General features: G+C 47.7%; 1 protein-coding gene across 1 annotated transcript in view; it reads right to left on the bottom strand.

The window, feature by feature from the left end:
- LOC134025216 (nesprin-2-like) overlaps nucleotides 1-24,257 on the bottom strand; it is an 87,722-nt gene extending 63,465 nt beyond the window's left edge. The window contains 34 exon segments of the mRNA XM_062468114.1: nucleotides 843-993; nucleotides 1,236-1,391; nucleotides 1,482-2,263; nucleotides 2,564-2,714; nucleotides 3,122-3,291; nucleotides 3,944-4,067; nucleotides 4,742-4,854; nucleotides 5,425-5,740; nucleotides 6,091-6,305; nucleotides 6,638-6,781; nucleotides 7,213-7,347; nucleotides 7,751-8,590; nucleotides 8,964-9,122; nucleotides 9,440-9,616; nucleotides 9,771-9,872; nucleotides 9,991-10,128; nucleotides 10,455-10,619; nucleotides 10,964-11,163; nucleotides 11,249-11,345; nucleotides 11,531-11,699; nucleotides 12,108-12,223; nucleotides 12,474-12,638; nucleotides 12,803-12,940; nucleotides 13,212-13,325; nucleotides 13,676-13,765; nucleotides 13,925-14,025; nucleotides 15,308-15,522; nucleotides 15,775-15,986; nucleotides 17,485-17,577; nucleotides 17,740-17,817; nucleotides 17,929-18,024; nucleotides 18,963-19,024; nucleotides 23,759-23,901; nucleotides 24,230-24,257. Coding sequence (XP_062324098.1) covers nucleotides 843-993; nucleotides 1,236-1,391; nucleotides 1,482-2,263; nucleotides 2,564-2,714; nucleotides 3,122-3,291; nucleotides 3,944-4,067; nucleotides 4,742-4,854; nucleotides 5,425-5,740; nucleotides 6,091-6,305; nucleotides 6,638-6,781; nucleotides 7,213-7,347; nucleotides 7,751-8,590; nucleotides 8,964-9,122; nucleotides 9,440-9,616; nucleotides 9,771-9,872; nucleotides 9,991-10,128; nucleotides 10,455-10,619; nucleotides 10,964-11,163; nucleotides 11,249-11,345; nucleotides 11,531-11,699; nucleotides 12,108-12,223; nucleotides 12,474-12,638; nucleotides 12,803-12,940; nucleotides 13,212-13,325; nucleotides 13,676-13,765; nucleotides 13,925-14,025; nucleotides 15,308-15,522; nucleotides 15,775-15,986; nucleotides 17,485-17,577; nucleotides 17,740-17,817; nucleotides 17,929-18,024; nucleotides 18,963-19,024; nucleotides 23,759-23,846 — 6,072 coding nt within the window. The 5' untranslated portion in view covers nucleotides 23,847-23,901; nucleotides 24,230-24,257.
- Between the last annotated feature and the right edge of the window lie 844 nt (nucleotides 24,258-25,101).

Raw genomic sequence — 25,101 nt, 5'->3', positions numbered from 1 at the left:
CACAGGCACTGACAATTTTCGAAAACAATCCCTGACCAGCCATGCTAATAGCAGACAGCACCTGGTTTGCATGACAGCTAAACGGGTGGTGGACAATCCATCTTCCAGGCCGTTGACCATGCTGGTCAGGAATTTAAATGCAGATGCCCATTGTGTTATTGCAAGACATATAAGAGACTTATAACAACGGCATATCACGTAATTAAGACGGGCCAGTCGTTCGCCTCGTTCCTCTGGGCTATTGAACTGCAGCAGAAGAATGGTGTCGACTTGGGTACTCAGTATCATACTGATGAAATGCTATGGAAGCTTTTATATATTAGCTTTGAGGGACCAGAGGTTTCACAGTTTCAGCCAGACAGAGTTGTGCAGAGATGGCTGTCAGCAGGGGAGAGAGCACGTCATGTTTGAGGTTAAAAGTCAATTGTTTTGCTGACTATTACCTTAAAAATCTTTATCACAATTTTTTTTATTTTTTTTTATTTTTTTATATCCAGGATGTGTTTAACAAATGGTCAAATATGTTAACAGAATAACATAACTTATAAGTCTTTGGTTTTGTTGTAACAATGATAAATTACAACTTTTGGAGGGGGGGGCCAGTAAAAATGGTCTTGGGGCCAGTAACTTTCAAACCCACAGTGGCAAAAAAAGTTAACGTTGAGCCCTGACATAGTGGTCAACAGGTGCACATTCAAAACACACTTCACAGAATATGTTTATGGTCAGACTGTGGATTCACCACACCTCATCTGCTTGATGTATGACGACTCCCTTTCGCTCTCTATGTAAATAAAAACCGACACAGCTGTAGATGAATCAGTAAAAACGGTGACGCCTACCTTAGTGAGGAGCCTCTGCAGGTTGTCTTTCCCCAGGTAGGAGGCCTGCTGGCCGATGGTGCGCTCGGCACGCTGCAGAGCGCCGCTCACGACACCACGGACGCTCTGGAAGCTCTTCAGCAGCTCTGTGAGGCACCGGCACTCGTCCAGTCTGTGCAGAGTAAACAAGAATCAAGATCGGATATAAGCAAACGCGTGCCTGCGCACAGATGTGTCCCACACACACACAAAAACGTGGACGGTCGCACACAAACATGCAAACGTGCAGCCAAATACCCCAAAACCTTCTCCTGCACAACGTGTTTGAAGCGAACAAAGAAGTGCGAATGTAACTCGGTGTGCAACATCTCACACGGTAAATCCACGGCTTATCCTCCGCTCCGCTCTCGTTACCTGTCGGCGACGGCTTGATGCGTCTCTCCCCACAAGCTCTCCAGCTCCTCCATGGCAGCTCCCGGGTGCGTCGAGTCGGCGTACGCGGCCCGGAGTCCCCGCAGCTCGGAGCGCTGCGTGTCCAGGCGACGTTCCAGGTCTGTCAGCGCGCGCATCCTGCGGACAGGAGGAGAAGAGGGGGGGGAGTTTGCGGTGTGTGTGTGTTTGAAGGGTGGCAGGGGGATGAGGTGGGCTGGGGACACATACCTGTGTTGGACAGCAGGAAGGGTGGGCTCCTTCAGTCCCTGCTGGTCGACGGCTGCCTGTACCTCCCTCAGCGTCCGCATGAGGGCCATTCTCCTCTGGACCGGAGGCTTCTTCTCCTCCCCCTCCCTCTTTTCCGGTTCCTTCCCCCTTGGGGCGATCGACTCGTCCGCCTCTCCCTGCCGCCTCCTCCTCTGTGCCTCGGGCTCATCCTCCTGCTCCGGAGCCTTTCTTCTTTGGCTAGCGTGCTCCTCTTTTGGTTTATGTCCTCCATCTTTTTGGACAACCGACCCTCCGTCTGTTCCCCGTCCCTGCTCACTTGCCCACGTGTCGCCGTCCTCCTCCTCCTCCAGTCTCTGCAACACCGACGCCGCCACCTCCTGGCATGTGACCACGACGCCGTCTTTGGTTAGCGTCATCCCCGCCGCCTTCAGCAGGCTGTCCACACCCCGGGACTCGTGCCCCGCTTTCAGCACCGCTTTTTGGACCGACGCCAGCCTGGCGCGGGCCTCCTGGACCTCACCCTGCTCCTGGGAGTCTAGGGGAGCTCGCAGCGAGGAGATCCCAGAATCGGCCTCGTGTAGCGGGGCGAGGAGGCGCTCGAGCGCCCCCGCTGCCGACTGCACCCTCTTCAGCCGCTGCCTGAGCTGGTTGAGACGGTGGCCACAGTTGCGCAGGGCATGGCACAGGGGCGGCGGGGTGGTGGGATTGGGCCCCTCCCCTTCCTCCACAGAACTTTGGCCTGAAACGCTACGAAGCGCCGACTGGATCCTCTGATCGATCTCCTGAGGAAAGTAACAAGGGATAGTTCATTCACTTTCGAAACTGAACACTTGCAACAACAAAACACGTTTGGGAAACTTTGTGTGCTGGGTAAGTGAGTGTGTGCGCTTGTTTGTGTGTGCCATTGTTTTATGCACCCGCTTTAAGGTGTGTGATAAAGATAACAGGGGTGTGGTGCAGTTTTCCCACATGACACCACAGAAGCATTTGGTATTCCAACATCGCTGGCAAGCAGCATGCCCTACTCCACGGTTACGCTGCCCTATGTGGCAACATTCAAAATGTTACCCTTAGTCGCACACCTCAATGTCAGCCACAGTCCTGGGATCAGTGACGCTGAAGCCGCAGATGTCCACAGGCTTGCTGGTGATACGATCCAGCTCATCTGAGATCAGAGTTATCTGCGAGTCTGCCGATTCCATTAGGTCCACCGTGGTGTCCAGAGAGGCCATTCTGAGTGATGCACACGCATAAACCATCATCATTCCATACAGTATCACATCCACAAACTGCCTACTGTCGTTCCGTTAGGCTAAAAATGGTGGTTGTGTGTTTCAAGAGCATAGGTCTACAGTACACATTGTTACACTATAATACATTAGCTCTTTAACACAAGCACTTTTTGCGGTACTGTAAATAGTGTGACGGGTCAACATTTGTTGGCTGTATATTTCAGTGTAGCGCATACCGACACAAAGAAAATGATGCTTGGACATGCAGCCTAAAAAGGGAACGTAGAAACACGACACAAATGTCCTAAACAGACTGAGAGTCAACACCACTACCACCGGTCAATCCACCGACGGAAATCATCCCTTCCTCCAACTCAAAGTACATTTGGAACTGAAAAGGCAACGCACCTGGTCTGCAGACAGATCTGCTGGCCCCTCCACTGCTGAGTGAGCGGCGGCTTGTCGCGCTCCGCGTCCCCCTCCTCCTCCAGGCCCCGGCAGGACTGGAAGAACTGGGTGTGCTGCGAGTGCTGGAGCTCAAACTCAAACCACAGCCCCTCGGTGTCCTGTTTGAGAGCCTGCCACAAAGACACACACACACGGTTCACATTTGGAGCTTCGCGGTTGCAGTCACAGGTTCAACTGAAGTACATCTGTGCAGGCGTAAAGGTATAACATGTCCTTTTTATAAAAGAACCGTCACTTGGTCAAACACAATGTTTACAGTCGTATTGCAGAGCAAAAAAGTATGTGAGACATGCCAAAACAACTCAGTTATGATCTATGTGCTATGCTTACTTGATATTGGTTCCTTCTAAGCCATGTCCTTTTGAAGACTGTTGTTGTCTAACTGTCAGTATCTCAACTTGCTTGGTGATTAAAGGTCATCTTTGTGAGAGATAAAGTGATCTAAATAACCTGGTGGACGTCGACACCCAAGTTTACACCCAAGTCAACTTCATTTTGTTTTTTATGCATTAGGACAAGTAGGTATTTTGGGGAACACTTTACATTAAATTGTAAATTAACCACCAATATACCCACAAATATATAGCAAAAAAGTTACTCCCAGGAACTGCCACTGTATTACGTTTTGTGACAAGTTGGTATGAGGTATGAGGAACAGGAGACTCTGCAAGGGTAAGTGGATACTAATACTACTCTTGTTTCGATGACAATGCTGACGTTACTGGACAGGTTTGGCAGGAGGGAGAGGGCGTGGAGACCAACCTGCAGCTCTCTGATGAGCCCTCGCAACACAGGAACGGTGACGGTCTCTGGGAGAAAGTCTGCCTCCAGACACTGCCTGTTCCTCTGCAGCTGAGACTGGAAGGCCCACCGTGATGTTTGGTATCTGAGAGACCAAAGATTGTTCAAGAAGGTTAGAATATATATTGATTTTGTCCGGTTGGCCTTTCCTAATGATGTCACAAATGTGAACCACCTCAGGAACAGCTGTGTCATTCTCGTTGGTTTGATAAGTTATAGATGCATAACTGTCACAAGTAAGAAAACAATATTGTGACTTTTCTTTGCTTTTGAATATTTGGTTATGGAAAATGCAAACATGTTTAAAACTTTCATCCCGAACCTCAGGAGGATGTTGGTTAATTGTTGTGAGGTCACTGGATTTTGTGAATGTGGTTGCATTCCATGTCAACTGTGAGAAGTGCCAACCACTACTCATTATATGTGTATAAATACAATAATTTGAATTTATAAATCAAGGCATCCATCTTCATACGGTCCCCTTAGTAATCATTTACCATCAAAACATAGATACTTTCCAAAGAGAGACAAAAATAGTTAAACACAGCAAAGCACTAACACAAAGTAAACAGTATTTATTACAGTACATCATGTATGACACATTCGTCACTAAAGGGTTCATTATCTTTTTACAAAAACTGTTCCCCTGTCTAACATTATTCATACCATCTAATATAAAGGTAAGCATAAACAACTTGAAAAACAATTCTATTGACTGCATGCATCAACAGTAGATGCAATCCATGCCTCCCCCCGTACCTTTCCAGGACTTCCTGATCCGACGACCCCTCTTCCTGTGGGGGGGGGGCGAACCGGATGACGGTCCGCTCGGGGGCCTGCTGGCTCTGCACGGTGTCTCCCCTGACGATCGCCTGAGCGACGAAAGAGACGCATGGCAACAGACAGCGAGTCAGGGAAGGGCGCAGAGCTGAACAGTGACTCTGGCCGTTGTCCTATCCCATTAATGAGGATTACCTCCTACAGCTGGTGCAGGAGCTTAAGAAAGGCATAGGCAGCCAATCATGTGGCTGGGTTTGTTTCTGACAAAGGAGGCTTAGAGAAAGACCAAAGGCCAGTTTAAAGTGGATGTGAACAAAAAAGTTCAAAAGGCATGCTTGGTATATATATGCAAATAAACAATGTATTCATTTGAGCTACCAAGTTTATAACTAGCAAGTGGGCATTGTCATTTACATTTCCCTTTTGTTAGATAAAAAATGTGTTTTAAGTTCAGTTCAGCACATGTCAAATTGTTCAGGAAATGTGTTATAGCTAGATGTAACCAAAACACATTCAGTTTTGCTGAGCAGTTTATCTGTGTTTGGTTCTTGTCAGCTGTTCCAGTTACTCAGCGGTAACCCCACCCAGCCAGAGAGCCAGGTGAGCCACACCTGTTGTGAAGGAAGGCTGCTGTGTGACTGTGGCAGTCCCACTCACAGTACCTGCGGGTGAGCCGGGCCTCCCTGGCTGCAGGTCCGGGACAGCACAAGGTGGCTCTGGACTTTCACGGGACGGTCTTGAGTTTGGCTGGAGCGCTCCAGGGCTTGCCATTGGCTGTCCTTCAGAGACCTGTTCTGGGCTTGTCGTGGGTGTTCCGGAGCTGGGCTGCTTCCAGCCTGCAGTGGGAGCTCCAGCCTCTGCTGAGTTCCAAGCAGACCCCTGGTTTGTGGTTGTGGACGGTCTCGGCTTGGCTGCTGTGGGCCAGCCTGAGGGCCAGGCTTCCTCAGTGGGGTGTGGCCTCCCACATCCCGCCCCCTACTGAGGCAACACAAGCAACACCAGGGGGTGAGTCTGGAACAACTTTTTGGATTACTGCACTACACAGCCTTATGGGACAACGTATATCTGTAGGGTGTCTGAATTCATCCCTTTATGTTTAAGATTCACCCAGCTCACTACAGCACTAGGTTAAGAAATACGAAAATAGAGCAACCACAGCAACTAAATATAATTTTCATGATTCAATTAAATGAAATAGAGAAGAATGTGCCTAGCATTGTAGCACTGGTGGCTATTATCGCAGAACAGTCCTAGCCAGGACACCAATCCGTTTCATCCCAAAGAGTCCTGTTCTTCGACACAAGCCCTCGTCTCACGCAGTACCTCACCTGTCCTGAGGGAGTGCCGGAGTGCTGCTCCCCACGTGTTGCTGCCGTGGTTGAGGCGCACTCTGCAGCCTGCCTCCGGACTCTCTGAGCTGGGCTGTAGCAGTGTGGGGCCCGCTCCCCGGGGACAGGGTCTCACACAGCCCCCTGAGGCCCTCCACGTGCTCCTCTCCCTCAGTAGGGATGCAGGCCTGGAACCACAGTGACCCACAGTCAGCCTGCAGCACGCCGAGTCAGTGTCACGTCCGAATGTGGAGCAGTTTATTTCAAAGGATGAATCGCGAGCAATGCCAGAACCGAAAAAAAACTATGGATTTTGCACTTTGCAAACCAAACACAATCCTGTTCGATCAGTGATTAACCACAAAGGACCAGATGGATTGAAAACCCTGTTTCACACGTTTACTATCAACTTCTAAGGCGCACGTCTGACCTCTTCTGGTTTAAAGGCTCTACTGCACATTATACGGTACAGGCTAGATTTGGCACTTTTCAGGAAAACATCTAGGTCATCTCAGCTTTGACATGGTTTTAGCAGGTGTTGAGTTACCTGTTGAATGGATACATGTTCAGGGTCAGGGGCATCTCTGTTAGCATGCATCTCACATCCCATAATGACAGGGTTAGGCGGCGGTCCTCCTCGGATCTCAGACCACAAGAGGGGTAAAAAGGCGGCCATTTGCGAACGGACATCCTAGTTGAACGTCACAGCACTTCAACGGTTAGTATAAGGCTCACATATCATGCATGCACAACGACACGCCATTGGCAGGACATGCAGTGGAATTGTCATGGGGGAACCAGACATCTCAGTGAAAAAAGTCAAACTTGTCTCAACCAATCACATTTGGTCACTGATCTCCCTCAATCTAATACATTTCTCACGAAAGAACTAATAGCTCTTAATAGGTAAGAATTAAATCAGTAATATTGACATTGAACAAGTTATCATTGGCATTTTAAAGCATCATTAAGGCATGTATTTGCATATAGGCCCTGTTAACAAGTACTAGCATTCTAAACATACTTTGTTATGTCTTTATGATCAACATAGTTTGTGTAATTTTTTCAATAACGATGATGTTATGTTGGTCCTTGGTTGGATTCTAGATGGAAGGCTCCTACCTCCCACTGGCTCCTAACTGAGCGAGACAGCAGCTCCAGGTCCCGGAGCTGGACCCCGGAGTAGAAGGCCCCCAGGCCCTCCACCGCCCCCAGAAACTCCTCCAGGACGGCGGGCCGCAAAGTCCCCAACGCCCTCTGGAGGCGAGAGACCGTGCAAGGACATGACAACATGCTGCAGCCACGCACAAACAGCAGCAAACCAACATGACACGTTTTGAGACAGACATTTTGAGGATGAGTTAATCGTTTTGGTCACTGGGATGTGAAAGGCTTGAGGACTAAAAACGAAGTATAACCAGTGATCAAAACGATCAATGTCCATCCAGCACAGAATCAAAAAATGATCAATCATAGCAAGACCATTCTTGAAATGCTAGCTGTTGGCAGTGCAGCTGAAAACCGTGGGCAAAGGCTTGTTGACATTACTCAGCACAAAAGTTTCAAGGCCTGGGAACCATCCAGTATTTGACAAGAAACAAAAAAGACACAAAAACAGAAAATCAAACACACCAACATCAAGTTGCTGTTAGTTTTTTACCTGTTTTCGTTTGGCTTGCCATTCAGAAATCTCTCTGTCACTGAAGAGATTAATGGCTTGCTGGATGTGCTCTTGCAGGACAAACTTGGCCTTCTCCAGCCGACTCTTTGCCATGGCTTGGGCTTTCGAGTGAACCTCACTGTTGATCATTACAGGTGGGTGTGGAGCCGCTTGGATGCCACACTGTTGAGGGCTTGTTTTGGTTTGACCTCCAACTCTGAATTTAGGAGTTTGTTTGGGTGGTGTTGCAGCCTGGAGTTGGGCTTGTGAGGTGGATAAGCTCTCGGATGTCCTCATAAAGGGATTCAACCTGATTTTAGGTAGAGTAGGGCTTGATGTTTGGACCTGTGTGTTAGGTCCAGTTGTAGTTTGGGGGAGAGGTTTGTTTTGGGAGAGTGTCTGCTGCTGGCTGTGACTTAGGGGCAGAGGTTGGCCATGGGATTTGGTTAGTGATGGAAGATGGGATAGGCGCTGAGCTGTAGGCTCGGTTTGAGTTTGTGCCGGACGGCACCGCGCTTGAGGTTCAATTGGGGTCTCGACTGAGGCGCTCTGAGTGGCCGTGTCTCTATCGAAGGTGTAGTTGGGTGGAGGTCTCCGTGGCGCCCCCGTGGTCATCGTCCCAGGTAGAGATTGCGAGGAGGGAGGTTGAGTTGGAGGAAACACTTGGGATGCTGGTCCACTCTGACTGTGTTGTCCACTTCTGACTGCACCCACACCAGACACTCCATTTTGAGACTCTGTCTGTGTTGGTGACCGAACAACCACTTTGGCCGGCGGTTGGTCGGTGACGGATTCCAAAGCCGGCCTCGAACTCAGAGAGCTGAGCATCTCCAAGATTTCCTAGTAAACCAAATGCACATGTTAATGACTTTGTCCGAAATCACGGAGAAAACGTGTTCAACTCACTGAACAATGTACAGGTGTTGAATCCAAGGCTAAGCACACAAACCTTACAACAAAGACCCTTTGAAGCAGCTTGTAAAAGGAAAGAAAATGAGCTATGATTATCAGAACCTATAAAGGGATTGTCCACTAAAATTATAAAAACAGGTTCATGTTCTAAATTCAAGAATACATTTAGTCTCACATCCCCAAATGCCACGAGGTGTGAGTCTTTCACCAAAGATTCCGGAATTATCCTACAAAAAGGGCCAGACATGGACTTGACAACAAGGTGGGGTCTGATGACATCTCTAGTGTTGTAGATATGAACCTGGGACTGAGCGATGGCCTCCGTGACCCTGTCCTGCATGGAGACCCCGCTGAGGTGCTGCTGGGGGGAGCTCCTCTGGGCCCAGGTCACCTTGTTCTGCAGGTCCTGGGCCTCGGTCACCACCTGGCCCTCCAGCTGCAGGCCACGGGATAGCAGCACCTTGGGAGAGAGACACACACACAATGGTGCTGTAGTAACATATTCGATTCAATTTGTATTTAATGGGTGCATCTAAGACTTCCTCTCATTCATGTGCATTAGTCTTGTATTTGTCTTTTTGCTGTAGTTTTTTTGGTGGCAGATCTACACTAGCAGATCAGGTTGGTGTTCCAATGCAGTATTGTGTTTCCTGTTGCTGCTACATGAGTAAATTAACTCAACAACATGCTGCCATATCATTTTATATATATATGAAAGAAAATAAAAACTTATAATCAAACTAAGTCAACCCTCTGATCGAGCAGACAGAGTCTAACCTTGGCCCTGGGTTCCAGGGAGAGGTGTCCCCTGCGCTCCCTCTCCCTGGGGTGCAGGTAGCCCTCGCTGGCCTCCGTGCCCCAGTGCACCAGCTCGGCCACACGGCCCTCCAGCATGGACGTGGCTCGCTGCAGCTCTGCGCACGTCCGCTCCGCTTTGGCCAACGTCTGCCACAGCTGTCCGGCGAGAGCACAGCAGCGGAGGGAGGCAGTTGTATTTCATTTCAAATCCATGAAGACGGCTTCATATCTCAAATTCAAGGGAAACTTTGGATGTTTGGTATGCAGAGGAGAGTAGCTTGTGTGCGGTCGTGTTGGTTTCGGAGCCTACCTCAGGCAGGGTGTGTCGGAGCTCCTCCACGGCCCCCTCAGGACACTCTGCTGAGGGGCCGAGGGACGACAGATCCACCTCCATGATCTTCTTACTCAGTGGCTGAAAAACAGAAAAACAGACATCGGGAAAAGAGGGAAGAAAAGAGAAAAAATCATCCATCCAACGACCCATCTATCGGTTTCGGCATTCATCCGTCCATCCGCCCATCTCTGTCTACCTGCAGTCTCTTCCTGTAGGCCTTCAGAGGGCCTGATGCCACCTCCAGGGGTTCCCTGAGGAGCCAGCCTGCCTCCTGGGCCAGGGCCTGAACCGCCTGGGCACTCCGGGGGCCCACGCTGGGCTGGCTGCATGCCTCCTGGGAACCACATCAACCAACGCAGTCACTACTAAGGCAAGGACTGGTGAACCTGCACTGTACTGTACTGTATGCAGCATAGACTATCCAGAGTCAATTCTGCTGCATTCTGCTAGCTTCATATTTTGGTTTATGAGCCTTATCAACTTTGTCCTTTATCCACTAGGATATTAATGGTTAAATTCAGTTTCTACTAATTTATGAAATAATGAAATCCTTCTTTTAAGGCTGACATGACCAGGCAAAAGACAGACAATATTTCAATAAAAACTAATAGACAGAACACATAAGCAGGAGTGAATAGTTTAGCAGTAACTGGAACTCACAAACATAGTCCTCTTAACGTAGTCGGCCCACTGCATGTTGATCCGGCTGAGCTGCTCTGAGATGGCATGGCTGGCGGTCGAGTCCGTCACCTCGATGAGGAAGTTGCCCACCTCGTTCAGGTGAGCCTGCCGGCCGCTCCACTCAGACATACGTTGGGTCCTTCCCTGGACGTTCACCTACAAATTGTTTGGGTTTTTTTGTCAGGCAAAAGTGCTATCCCAAAATGTTCTCAGTTTCAATTCTGAACTAACTGACTAATACAACTCACAAATGACAGAACAGTCACAGCTGTTCACAGGGAAAAGCCTAGCTCATTTCAGATAGAGTCAAATTTCAAAAGGAACTTAGTTCCAATGAGTAATCAATTAAGTGGGCAACCACACAATTTGATGGTTGAATCTTGACCTTGGACAGACAAACCTACGAACTGGAGCTGCGACCAAAACAAAAAAAAGAATCAACTAGATGTGAACTAGTGCACTGTGAAAGCATAAGTAAGACAGGCTACCTCTGTACCAGCTGGTTCCGGATGTGACTGAGCCTCCTGAGCCAGCCACACCTGCAGGGAAGGAAGCCGTCTGCTGTAGCCCTCCCAGGCCGCCAGAGCACGTTCCATAGACCCCCTGACGGCCGCCACGGCCTCCGCTGTGGAGGCCGTCTCACTCTCGGCTTCCTTCACCTGGCGGCTGACCAGCTGAGAGTCCTCACCTGGGCGGCGCAGAAGGTCAAAGGTCATTTGTGAACCCTGGTGCCACGGACGTCTTCCTACGTACGAACGCACAGACGAGGGTACCTAGGGCTGCCTTGCTGGTGTAGGCCGCGGCGGTTTGCTGCATCTCGAGGAGGGCGTCCGTCAGATGGGAGACCAGCCCCTGGCGATCCACTGTTTCCTGACGAAAAGTATCAAAAGGCGATATTGTCACATTCTCTTTCGTAGAAGACTATAAAATGGGAGTAACATTGAAAGGGGCTAACATACACGCCTCTACGTGACTCTTCAGGAACTAAAGCTCTCTGAACTGTGACGGGTTCACTTGTGACTGGTTGAGGAGTGTGGTGAGGAGTAGACACTCACGTGCCAGTCTTGCAGGAGCTGCTGCAAGGCCTCGTGGGAAGTGTAGGAACCTTTCCAGGAGCGCAGCTTGGCGTTGATCTGTTCCAGCAGATCCAGAACAGTGTGCCGGTGTTCCTGGTACTCCAGCTTGATCCCATGGTACTTTGCCGTAACACGTGCATTGGTGAAACTGCACCGGAGATATGTTTGATATGTCAGACCTCCATGATAACGTTGTTGACTTGGTAGTTACAGCTCAAATCATTTCAAGTCATTTAGGGTTACATATGTCATATTTGGCTACTCATTTAATACTTTTATCTTTGTAATGGGGTTTGGTTAGGTGTGAACCAAAAAAGCTAGAGTCTGGTGTTATATTACCAGTAATGCAAATAAAACAAGGTAAAAATGTATCCAAATGAGCTAAAGCATAAATATGATATATAATATACTGGCTAAACATTCGGTAAATCCCTCTCTCTTACTGTACTTTATTACTACAGTATACAGCATTGTTTACACCAGGGAATTCCCTTCCATTCCCTCCCCAGTCAGGGAGTATGATCAAAGGGGAGGTGTTCCTCCCCTCGCTCCTGACCGTCGTTTGATCTCCTCCAGCTTCTCCACGGGCACGAGGACGCCGCCGCTCTCTGAGTCAGCGTTACGGAACATGTGAAGGGTGTCGAGGTGATGACTCATCTCCTGTATCGCCGTCTAAACGAGGGGACGAAACGTGAAACCAGATCCTGGTAAGATCCAGTCGTGTAGGCTACGTTATACTGTACACCAACTTGACATTCGACACCTAGAAATGTGCGAAATTGATGAACTGATTGTGCTATACGTGTAAGACAATATGTGCATCGGTTCTGGGAACTTTCTAAGAACCACATGTACCCTCAACCGGAAAGTTTGGTGAGACAAGAAGATGAAGGGAAAAAAAGAGAGATCTGGAAAATCACACCTTGAGCTTTTCCTGTTTGGCTCTGGCTTCTCGGGCTGCGTGGGCGTGGTCATGAGCTGCCCCTCCCTCCTCCATTAGCACCGCCTCCACCCGCTGAAGCCACACCCCCACGGAGTCCAGTGGAGCCGGCAAATACGTGTCCAGCTCTGCCTTACACTGACGCAGCTGCAGAGGACAAGAGGACACACACACACCGACACACACACAGACACACACACACCGACAGACACACACCGACACACAAACAAAAAGAAGAGCTTTAGGAGAGAAGATCGAGGCCTCGACATCCAGACGTGCAGACAGAACTGGAGTCCCTGGGTGTCTGGTACCTTGTCCTCCAGGCGGTCCCAGGCGGCCCTCAGGGCCCGCTGCTCCTGGCTGGGCTCAGGGCACCGTCTCATGGCCCCGAGCAGGGGCACCACGGGACGCCTCTGCTCGCTGAAGGAGACGACGAAGCCCTGGAACGCCTGGAGCACAGGAGCACACAGTAAAACATGCTGCACACATCACTTGTATGGTCAGTATCAGAAGAATGATGGGTGTAGCTCAATGGCAGAGCATTAGACTGCTCATCAAGATGTACCAGGTTCAGATCCCCGTGTATTTAGCAGACGCTTTTACCCAATGTCACATTGGGTAAAACGCTAAATGAAATGGATGAATACAAAGAAACCTGCCTGAAAGAGATTTGTAAGGCGTTTGGCACACAAGGCCATGGTTGATGTAGTCTGTTCTTACCTGATGCCTGTCTGCGTAGCTCGCCTTCTCGGTGGCTGCCCACAACTCGAGCAGCTCCTGATAGGCTCGCTGGAGCCAGCTGGTCACTTCTCGGGCCCTTTGATTGGGTGAGGCCTGGGGTCATGTTATAACCAGATATTAGAAAAACAGCCCTTCTGCTAACTATTAGGAGAGTCAACCTTTGATATGTAGTAGCAGGATAGAAGGAAGTAGGAAGGAAGCCCATTAGGATCCCTTTTTACCTTACAAAACTCCTCATGGACCACATGACAATCCCAGATGAGCTTTAGAAATAGCCTGGTGACGCAATGTTCTCCACAGTGTGTGTTGTGTGTGTTGCGTGTGTTGTGTTGTGTGTTGTGCCGGTGTTAAATGTAGCATGCCAATGGGGAAGAAGGTTTCGCGTCAGGCCTACGTGAGTCTTTGGGGAAGGCCATGCAGGCAAGCAGGCAGGCAGCGTGTACCTGGTAGAGAGGAGAGACAGCTATGGCCGGGGTGAAGTGAGAGGGCAGGTTGACGGGAGAGAGACAGGTGGGCAGGGCCACGGTGAACAGCTGAACCCCCGGGCCCCAACGGGGAAGGAGGTTGAGGAGAAGGAAAGAAAGGAGAGAAGAAAAGGAGGGAGGGGGGGTAAGTGAAGAGTGGAGGTGGAAGAGGAAGAACAGAGGAGGGAAGAAGTTGGTGGTTGTTGGGGGGGAGGGGGGGGTGCTGACCTGCAGATCGTCGTCGGGCACGGGGCAGTCGTTGGAGTATTGGAGGAACTGGGCCACGTAGGTCATGATGGACTTGTCGTCAGGGTTTTCCACATCCACATCTGTTGGGATGGAGAAGGGGGATTGCACACCTTTATATAAGCCTTTCCTCTTGTCCTTCCTTTCATGACAAGCCATGTTTTCATAATAAGCTACCTCAGCCTTACATTTCCGGTAACATAACCAGGGTTCTAAATTAACTTTTTTGATCACCAGCCAATTTGGCTAAAGTTACCAGCCAATCAGAATTTCCACTAGCCAAATTCTTTCCGGTTAAAAAAAGAACAATTATGAGTTTCCCTGAATGCATTTGATCATTTTATTAACATTGTTGGCATGAAAAACACAGAAAATGAAGAAAAATGAAGCACATAAGTATGATGCAAGGGTATGTTAAATCACCAATAGTAAGGACACGATTTATTGTAAATGGCTAAAACGTCCATTCACGTCATGAGATTGACTCCTGCCCATGCATTTACAGAAACGTTTTGTCCTAAGCAGGCATTAATTAAACTGACCTAATATACTCTTTATTAAGAACAGTGTATTTACATTACACTAGACTGTGTCAGTAAGCACATAATTTTTCTTATGCGTAGACTACATGCGGCAATCCTTACAAAACATGACAACATTTTCATTGTCAAACACAAGCCATTCCCGACCCGTCGGCCATTTGGCATTACATTTTCTTTTCTTCGTTTCTCTAGTGCTATCAATTCCTCATCCCCTGCCTCGTTCCTCTTCTCGCCCCCAGAAGTTTGTCCTAACCACCGCCGCATTAAGTTAACTTTTTACTTTACTACTCTAGCTCTTATTACCTCCTATGATCCGCTATGCTTCGTTTTACTTCTTCCTTGTGTTTTCTGGTGGACGCTCCGTTCGTTTCCACGGTTTCTCGCGCCGGTTTCACTTCAACTGCGCGCAGCCAATGGGCGTATAAAACGTTATCACGTAGCATTACGGCACAGTGTTCATGGGAAACTTAGGAAGTACTGCCAGGGGGATAAATGACTGAGAACCATGCCGAGGACAGAGCCTTATGTATCATTCATCTAATGCCTCATGTATCACCGGCCAAACTGGCTAGTGAGTTTTTATTAACACCCGCCAAAATGAATTTTAACCCGCATTTGGCGGGTTGGCGGGTTGTTAATTTAGAACCCTGAACATAACCCCCCTAAATCATGTTTTTACTTAACAAAAAACATGGAACAAGCAGGTGCACAGCCCAGCATCGCCTTATATCTCAACGAGGCCTGAAAACCCCGCAACAACACAACCTAAGCGCCTAAAGCAGAACCCAGACAGAGGGGTTCAGTTGTTAAACACCGCCCCCACCCTCAGGCTCCAGCAGGCGGGGGATGCGGAGCTGCTGCTCGGCCAGGCGGAAGGCCTCCTCCAGGTTGTGCAGGTTGCTTCTGGTCTGGGCCCGGGCCAGGTCCACCAGCTCCAGGTCCACCAGCTCGGGGCGTATGGAGCACAGGATGGCCAGGAAGGCCACGCCGCTACGCCAGCTGGACTTGAAGTCCTTCACGCTGAGGGGGCAGTTAGCCCTGAGGAGGGGACGAAAGGAAGGAAGAGAGAGGGGAAGGAAGAGAAAAGGGGAGAGAGAGAGAGAGAGAGAGAGAGAGAGAGAGAGAGAGAGAGAGAGAGAGGGAAAGGAAGTGAAAAGAGAGAGGGAAAGAAGGAAAAAGACAGAGGGAGAGATGGAAAAGAGGAAAGAAAGAAAGACCTTTAATAAACGTCCTCAAATGAAGCTGTTTATATTGCTCTATGAAAGCCAACCGTTGGCACGAGGAACCCACCTTTGACACTGGTCCCTGACCCACATCAACAGGGCCTTCTTGGCCGAGACACGGAAGCGGGCATGGAGGGGCGATGCCCGCCCCCGAGGAGTGGGGCTGCTGGGGGTGGGGCTGCCGAGGGCGGGGCTATTGGAGCGTGAGTCCAGGCTGGCCAATGAGTCAAGAGAAGAGTGGCGAGAACTGAAGGACAGGGTGCTTGCAAGCTCCTCAATCTGAGACAAAAACAAAGGTCACCGTTGAGTACTGCCACACGTGTCAGGTAGAGGGAGAATTATCAAGACCCAAATAAAAGAATAAGGACAACATCCTTTTACTTGGAGTTGCTCATTCTTTTTATCTTATCTTTTTGGATAAGGCTCCATTCCAATTGTATGTATTAGCAGTACATCGATCCATAAATCAGCATCATTGCCTCCAAATATGTTCATGTGACATTTATCTAGATGATCTATTATTATCATCTGCCAATAATGATTGTTTATTATGCATTTATCCATTCAATCAAACCACATTTAGATAACAGTGTGTTATAAAAATGCTATAGGTCATTGTTCCATTGGCAAAAACATGCACTGTTGAGCTAGCTCAGTCTACCAGTTCACTAGTACTCAGGTCATCCCCTCCCAGAATGACCTATTTTTGTTGACAAGGATTACAACAATAACAGACTTTCAAAGTCTTTCAAACCATCGTTGTTCTTGCAAAGAAAGGAAATACAAAAACTAAATTTCCCATGGGCCATTTGAATGTCCCTGTATGAAAAAGGGTTTGACCCATGTGCTTTGAAGGTATTGAGGCTGCAGGCGTGGTTAGACATAGAAGACCAGAAATGACTTTTGCTAAGTATTGTCCTAGCTAGCCCATGGACTCTGTGGAATCAGCTTATCCAGCTTTCTTTCTAAGGTCATCCATGTTCCTACCGAAGTAGCAACATTTCTGTATCACGGGTCTTCTCAGTTTAAATGTGTGCGAGTCATCTCACCAATAAACTTCAATTAGCAATACAACAGCTTTTAGGCAGCAACACATTCAAGGCTAACAAGTTCACAACTGCAAAGACCGAATGGTCACAGTCAACTTTTATAATCCAGAAATAAACCACAGGGATGTGTGTTCCCCCTCCCAGGAAAGCGAATCCCCTGCAGTTATCTGACCTTGTTTTCTCCTTATCGCTCCACTCTCAAACTTGGGCCCCGTCTCCCCTCTTTTATGTCCCTCCGCCCCAGGATCAAGGCCAGCCTCCCTGCACCTTCGTCCAGCTTCGCTTTCTCTGACTCATCAACTACATGTTGTGACTTCTGCCTCGGCTCTAACGCACACACCACGGTCGCGTGCTCATGTGCACTCACTTCACGGGTCTTTACGACTTTGTTTTACTCTTCACTCTATCTTGCACTATCAGTTGAATCGAGAAAAGCACATTTCTGTCCATTTTATCTCGGTCACTATCATTGCAAGTATTGTTTCAAGTAACGTTCTGTTGTTGTACGCCATGTAGTTTATCCTCCAGGCACAAACGCAAGCTTAACAACAACAACAAAAAGCTACCGAATTGCATCCTTCTGCATCTCATTTGGCACGAGGCCAAAATGTGAAAGAGCTTCACGAGTCTAGACGTGGACCTTCTCTGATACCACACCCTCTGAGCAGTACATCACGCTGAACGTCTAAACAGTTGGCCTGGGGAGAGACCTCCATGCAGCTACCCACGTGACAGTGAAGGATGATGGTCCATACGAGGCCGAGGATGATGGAGGGCCTTCCGTCGATGATGTCAGGGATGTTTATGTTCACCAGTTTGACCTGTCGGGAACAGAAACACGCCATCAGCCCTCCGCGATCGGACAAGACGGACAAGACAGGGATCTAGTTCACTTTCGTAGCGAAGGAGGCGTGTAGGATTGAGCCCGTGGGTGTGGTTTCCACCAACGGGAACCATTTTCCCCCTCCAACGGAAGCTCTCACCGATTTCCTTTTGAGGAAGTTCAGGGCCGACTCGATGTTACCCCTCTGCTGGAATATTCCATGGCCCCGCTCTCTCTTCTGCCAAGGATACAAAGCATCGATACGCTGGCAACGACTCGGGGCACAAAAGTATTTCGACTTCAGCGACGGTTGTTGGGACCACTGCTGGTCGGTGGCCACGTCACTCACCATGGGCTGGCCGCTCATCACCTCCAGCAGGTCCAGGAGGCGAGCTCCGTCCCTCAGGTCAGAGAACAGGTCGGACACGGCAGAGGGGGGGCTCCTCTGAAACAACACAACGCCCCGGTCACTAACCACGGTCGAGCCCGGCTCACATACGTTTCTTACGAAAGGTCGTCGGAAGCTGTTTGAAACCCTTTCTTAAGCCTACATGGACAGACGCCGCAAATGTTGTTGACATAATGGGCAACTCGGTATTTCGACGGCTGTTACCGACAAGTTCTCACACCTCTGGTAATAATCCGTATAACTTCTCAAACACATACGATAAATAAGTGAACTGATATCAAATATATTCATTTCCAGATATGCGTTTATTCCAATGAATGCATGCAGAAACATCCAGTGGCGTGTGAATGAAGCACATTCCGAGGGTGACTCGTTATCGATGACAGCACAGCTCTTCTAACGAGGAAGTCACCCATGCTAGGGGCCTCGTCGGAAAGCTGACCGGGGGGTGAACAGACCGTGGGTTATTATCGCTGGTGTGATGATCCAGAACGCAGCCACATGGAGCTGCGGGTCTGGGAGGGCAGGCAGGCTCAGGTTACAGCCTATCCCGTGCTCCCCTCCGCCCCATGCGCTCTATATATACTCTGGCCCTCTTTCCGTTCAGAAGCAGCCCATAGGCCTGCTGCCAGGGTGGGCAGAGGGCTGCTGTGAGCCCCATGGTCCCGTGTCACTTCCCCTCACGGTCTGTGCTGTGAGTCAGCACTCGACTGTCTGAGGTCAAACTGATCTGAGACGATGCTGTAGATAGGGGTGTTAAGTCACAGAGCAGATGTGGGTTAAACTTTGCTATTATTTCGAGTCGTTTTTTTTTCCCCCAGCAAATGGGGTGCTGGGTTCAGTTGGTTTGGAATAAGTCAACTGTTACTGCAACTGTGTTGCCTGAACTCTGAAGAGGCGGAGGACGGGACGGTATGTTCCAACTCACTCAAATGATCTGTGTCAGATCTGACTTTCCATCTGAGAAACGGTACCTTGGAGAGTTGAGCATTGATCCAGTTGGTGAACGTTCTCTTCTGAATCTGTTCCTGTTCCACTGGGAAGAAAACAACAGGAAGCACAAAGGAGCTTTAGAAGATGTGTAGAACTGTAGAACAGGTTCTCTTTCTTTACACAGAGACATGGTTGGGCATCATTTAGTTATTGGGAAGTATATTTGCTGACTTACTGACAATGGATACGTGTAATTAAATCACAGATGCATGAGAAAAAGTGTGGATAGGTTAGAAACAGCCTTAAAATCAACTTCAATGATAGACCAACCCAAGCAAACCAAACCAAAGGTTTAGGAAATGCCACCTTTTTTAATTCTGCAGAATGTCTATTTAATTCATTCTCAGACGTGCCATAAAGATTTAGAGGCAAAACACACTCTGATCGACAGTCTGTAGTCTTCATATTTGCTTTTAACACTATTAACAAGATAGTTCCCATTGGACAGTTACAGTCTGGTCATACTTACGGATGTCAGAGCCCTGAGGGATTAAAGGTTCCACTTGAGCTACCTGACCCTCCATGAACACGGTGTCTCACTTGAGCTGCTATCCTCGTGTGTCGAGCCACATATCCACCTTATAACTTCAAGTTCAGTCCATTTTCTCTTATCAGGTAAAAGCCTAGTGATTCAGAGCGCCGGGGGTTTTCCAGACTTCCAGAGTGACCGAGTGTCTTACTGAGCTAAGAAAGGAAATGCTCAGAGGCTGGGATAAGGCCAGGGTGTCTATAGTGCATCATGGGACAGGCTCCAGGACAGTTACACACTCAGTTTAAGGGGGGTTATGGGGCGCAATGAACTGTGAAGCATATCACTAGACTGGCTGGGGTCATCATACAGTAACAAGCCAGTAATGAATGCTACACACACACACACACACACACACATGCAGAGAGGACGGGACAGGCTCTACGATACACCCATGTATGCCATCAAGCTCGGAGGTTGCCCTCAAACGAACAAGGACACTGACTAGCATCCGACCTATTGTTTCACTACAGGGAAATATTAAGAGCTAAGATACATTACTTATCACTGACTGAAAAAACTCCACACTGCTAAACTGGAAAGACATGCCTTTTTGTTTCAGACAGGGCCTTCTGAGGCAGAACATATACAATAGGAACCTCTTGTGCTTTATGGTAAGTCAGATAAGCCAACGCTATTACTCAGTTGGCCCTGAATAAGGTGTTTTGTTTGTATAAAGTCGGTTGGGGCAGGCAGTCTCCCAGACCTCTCCACCCACTTCACCATGCAGCAAGCTGAAACTGGCAAAGCCAAAAGGTGGTTGTCAAACTGGAAGAAGTTGTGCCTTAATGCCAATAACGTATTTAACTGTTCTCAATAACATGTTAAACTAATTCTTTACCTATTGGCAATGTTGGCCAAAGGTTCCCATGAGCCTCCAGCAGTTACTTTTAGCCTTGCAGACGGAGGCATTGCATCATGCGGAACACACAAATAAACGAGACGTCACCTCTGACCGTGACTCAAGACTAATATTCACCCTTAACACGGACAACACCGTCGCCATAGCAAACACCTTCCGCCTGGCAACCATGGACCCAGCAAGCGAGAACGTGTTTGCTCCTTGGCCTCTCTCCAAAACACTCGGATGAGTTAAACAGACGCTCTGAGATTTATTTTCAAATGGACTAAGTTAAACGGAGGCAGATGAAGTGGTCTTCTTGCTACTTTTGCTTCAACACAGCTCGTGTGGGCTTCGTTTGATGTTCCAAACCCCTTAGCTCCAGAGTTGGGGAGGGGTTGGAGGAGGGGGGGGGGGGGGGGGGGCGTCTGTCTGGTGACTGTCCAGTCTCCCAGGGTCTGAGAGTAATGTTAATGTTTTCCAGCACTGTGAAGCCATGCCAAACGCTCCGTCATTACAGTGCTAGTTCAGTGTTAATACACTGGAGGAAGTCCTCCGTAACACAAGTGAGGGGAACCTTTACAAAGTGTCTGGAACAAAAGATAACAGTGCCAGTGTAATACCAGGCTGTAAAAAAAACTATTCATGGTTTAGTCCTGCATTTATAATTTGGGGTGCCCGATTTGTGTGTCCGGAGATATTGTGTAGGGGAAAATGGACGACCACAATTTGAACTCTTGGCCCAGTATCTGAACCCCATTCTGCTCCTGGGTTTGCTTTAGGGTGGTAGTGAAGTCTCGAGACACAGGAGAGCCTTATCTCTTCCATAAGGGCTGAAAGAGAGCCGCCGTAGATATAAGATACAATCACTCCCAGCGTGTTGAGGCCTCTATAAATAAAGGATGTTATTTTCGCAACTGATTGACATTTGAACTCCTGGGCTGTTATTATTAGAACCTATAGAGCGTGAGGGCAGTGATGGATGGTGAGAGAGAATGATCTGCTGCTCTCATCCGACTACTAAGCAAGACTACATAGTATAAGACTGGGAACCAAACATTTCCCATATTGTACTATGAAGTGCTCTGTTTCCCAATGCATGTTTTGTTTTAACGTATCGTTTTATATTTTAATAATAACGATAATAATAAAACAACTAGGGTTTCGATTCGAGGGGGGGGGGTCACAAAATTAAACTAGAGAGGGTACAATTTCTGGGGAAATTGTAGGGTGTGCTTGCTTGCTTGCGTCAGTTGCACAGGGGTCCGTTTTTTTATGACATTTTTACAACTGATATTTGGTATATTAGTATTAGTAGGCCCTATGCATAAAAATGCATAGGGCCTACTTATAATTTATAAAGATTACATAGATTTAAAAGCATCTTTTTTTGATGCTCAGAACTGCTCTTTTTCAGAGCTCCTATCAAATTGGGAGCCTATCAATTCGACGTGTGAGCGTATTCTTTTGTTTTCTGATTGATTATTTACAACTCAAAATACGAGTGAAGTGAAGAATGAAATATGATGTCTTCTCATTTCCCCTGCAAGAGGCAGCCTCATAGCTGAATCAACGAATACATTTGGCAGACCGGTGTAAAAATTGACCTAATCTCTATGACTTAAACGTCCTTTTAAGTTTTCCCTTCTCGTGATATTGCAGGCATGTAGCCTACTCATATTTCATTCATTCATGAATAAAGAACCCCCTTTGAAGATTATTCTACGACGTTACCGGCAGTAGAAGATGGAATCGCGATTCAAACAGTACCATCTGCTAACTGAAAATATGCCCCCAAAAACGTAAATAAGATTGACATTTATTTAGCGGAAAATCGCTCCTTCATAAAAAAGCTCACTGGTAGCGATCATTGTCAGTAACAACGCAAAATGCGATATAGCCCTGTGTGGAGAAGCTGCCCCGGTAAATTCTACTACAGTACAGTACTAGACTACTGCTGTGTTCGTCTTGGTAGCGATTGCGTTGGTTGAATTCGATTTAACGTTCCGTTGTACGGTTTAGACTGAAATTAATTATTAATTTTTATTAATTATTTTCTTGAACAGATTGACAAAGTTTAGGCTGTGGCAATGAAGTTCAGGTTAGTACAGTAGTCAGATAGTTTCACCTATTGAAAGACTTGATTTAAGTAAGGGGAGTGCCGAACATGTTCTGTCGCCGTTTGACTTCCTAAACAGCTGTGTAGATGTTTTTGTAGTGTGTCTCGCGTAGGTTACAGCATTGCAGTGAGCAACACTGGTTTGAAACCTCAGGTAATGATAATGTCACCAACAAATCGTTTACTTGTAATGTAATGTCATAATAAATCCTACAACGAAAATGTATTTGTGAGGAATAACGATTGAAAACAGATGCATCATAGACCACTGTAGTATGTGTTGCCCGGGCAACAAAGGCTAATGTCATGATGCTAATGCTTCAGTGAAATAGTAGACTACCGTTTCCGAAAGTAGATGTGGGCCTACTTCCTTAATAATATCAGCTAATATTGTACATTACATTTCACAATTGTGTTTCACATCACAAAGTAAAATGAGTAAATAGTTATCACCCTGGCCTCTTTACCTGTGGCGTTTCTGCAGCTGCCTTGCAGTAAAGCTATAGTTAGCCTATCTATCCCCCAAGTTAACAGATGCGAAACGACTATTCTGCTACAGGTAGTCACGCGTGTTTTCGTGACGTTAGTGACGTAGTGACGTTAGTAACGTCAGTGACTGTGGCTAGCAAATTAGCCACCGTTAGCTTCACTTTTCGCCACAAAAACTTAACTTGAGCCTAAACCATGCAACGGAAAGTAAATCCCAATAGAAGCAACTCAATCGCTACCAAGACGAAACTTTTGACACCTAGATTGTCTATGTAGGCCAAATATTGACTGAGTTTTAGGGGGGCGAAAATAAACAATAATAAATATATATGTGAGAGAACAAATGTTGTGCTCTCGCCGAAGGCTTGAGCACACCCAATAATAGGAGCATATCCCCAACGGTATGTTTTTTATGAGGTTATAGCGTCTGCTAAAAGGCATTTGGGTCAAACTCAAGTTCAAGGTTAGTTGGTCACAGCCTATCCTCAAAGGCAATTTTCCTGTCTTGTCCTGTTTGGAAGCATGATATACGACTGCTTCATGGGCCTAATTCTACTCTGCCCAGTCGCACGCAAAACTGGTAGTGGATCACTAAAACCTTGCCGCCCCCACCCCCCTCTCTCTTCTCTCTCTGTCTTCCTCTCCCTTCCTACCTTCCCAGAAGCTCTTTTCAAGGCGATGAACAAGTGCAAATGAGGCGGAAAGAAAAGACAACACGAAAGAACCAAGAACCTGTGAGGTAGGCCTCAAGGTCTGTCCTCTGCTCCCGCACCTGGAGACGGGCTCGGAAACAACCAACCTTGCAGTAGCATGTGGACATTGTCAATGTCCAGGGGGAGGCCCCAGTCATCTGCAGGAGCGTCTTCCACACCTCCCCCAGACGCCATGCCCTCCGACTGGGGAGGAGAATCACCCTAGGAGTCCTGGGGCTGTGGTGGCGTCCTGGGATAAAAGAGGGGGATCATCATTCACAATGACATGACATCATCCCCAGATCACAAAGGGATTCCCAGTGGACATTCAGTATGCTAGACAGAGGGCTGTTATGTGGCATATCCATAAGAGCATGCATAGCGAGTGTACACAGTCACAAACACACACAGACAACACCAGCAGTACATGAAAATAGTGTAAACACACACAGCCATACATACCATCAAATACAGTTAAAAATGTGGACACCAGACTATACATGTACCATATCTGGCAGTGCAGCACAAGGAAATGAAGTAACCACTACTTAGATATACAGTTGTATCAGGCGACTAACTTTGAGGTCTCCTTGCTGGATTTTGTGGATCTGGTCATTCTGAAAAAAGAAATTCCAAAGATCAGAGAGGACAGTATAGGTGAAAGAAGTTGCCCTCTCCTTTAAGGGGGAGTATAATTAGTGTATACTGAATCATCCAGCTTTCCTTAACCTACACCTATCTAGTTCTTCCTAAAGGCAACACTGAGAGTAAAAGTACCTTAGCCAATTCCTTCCTTGACATGAAATCCCCTGGCAACATTTAGGGAAAGGTTTCACCACTGTACCTACTGTGGAAGTAGGTACTCTCATCAAGAGCAGTACGAAAGCTGAACCAGCTTCATTTACTACATTTGTAATCGATCGACATCCCTCGTGACGTTCGTTTGTCAATGACCTCCGTGGTCTAGAACGTCCTTGACTTGTAAAGCTACGATTCATCCCCACTCATGAACCTTTTACAGTGATTGTCTCCACGTGACTAATCAAATCGGATGATCAAACCACGTATTCAAACCACAGGACATTTACGATATTGCCCCACAAATCACATACTCACACATACTAGATGAGTGATGTGACGTGGAGACAATGTGGGTTGTTATCTGTTTCGGACTTTTGTCGTCAATAAACAAAAGGCGTCGTCTTTGAGAAGCTCAACAGGATGTCTGTCAGTGTGTGTATGCATGTGAAAGGTGGGTTTAATCAAATCCAAACCTATGATCTCATTTTTCTGCTGAAAGAAAAACCATCCCGTTGCCGTCTGAATTCAACAGGTTTGTGCTACTATGTGGGAGAGCCCGATGTGTGGTGGTGTGACATGCCTGCGCGTGGGGCACTGGGTTGGAACCCTTGTTTAAAGGACTGATGTTGTTTTAGTACATTACACACCT

The sequence above is a fragment of the Osmerus eperlanus genome, chromosome 8 (assembly GCF_963692335.1).
Source record: "Osmerus eperlanus chromosome 8, fOsmEpe2.1, whole genome shotgun sequence".
Lineage (NCBI taxonomy): Eukaryota > Metazoa > Chordata > Actinopteri > Osmeriformes > Osmeridae > Osmerus > Osmerus eperlanus.
Note: the sequence above shows the minus strand (reverse complement) of the source record. Positions and strands in the feature narration are given on the sequence as shown.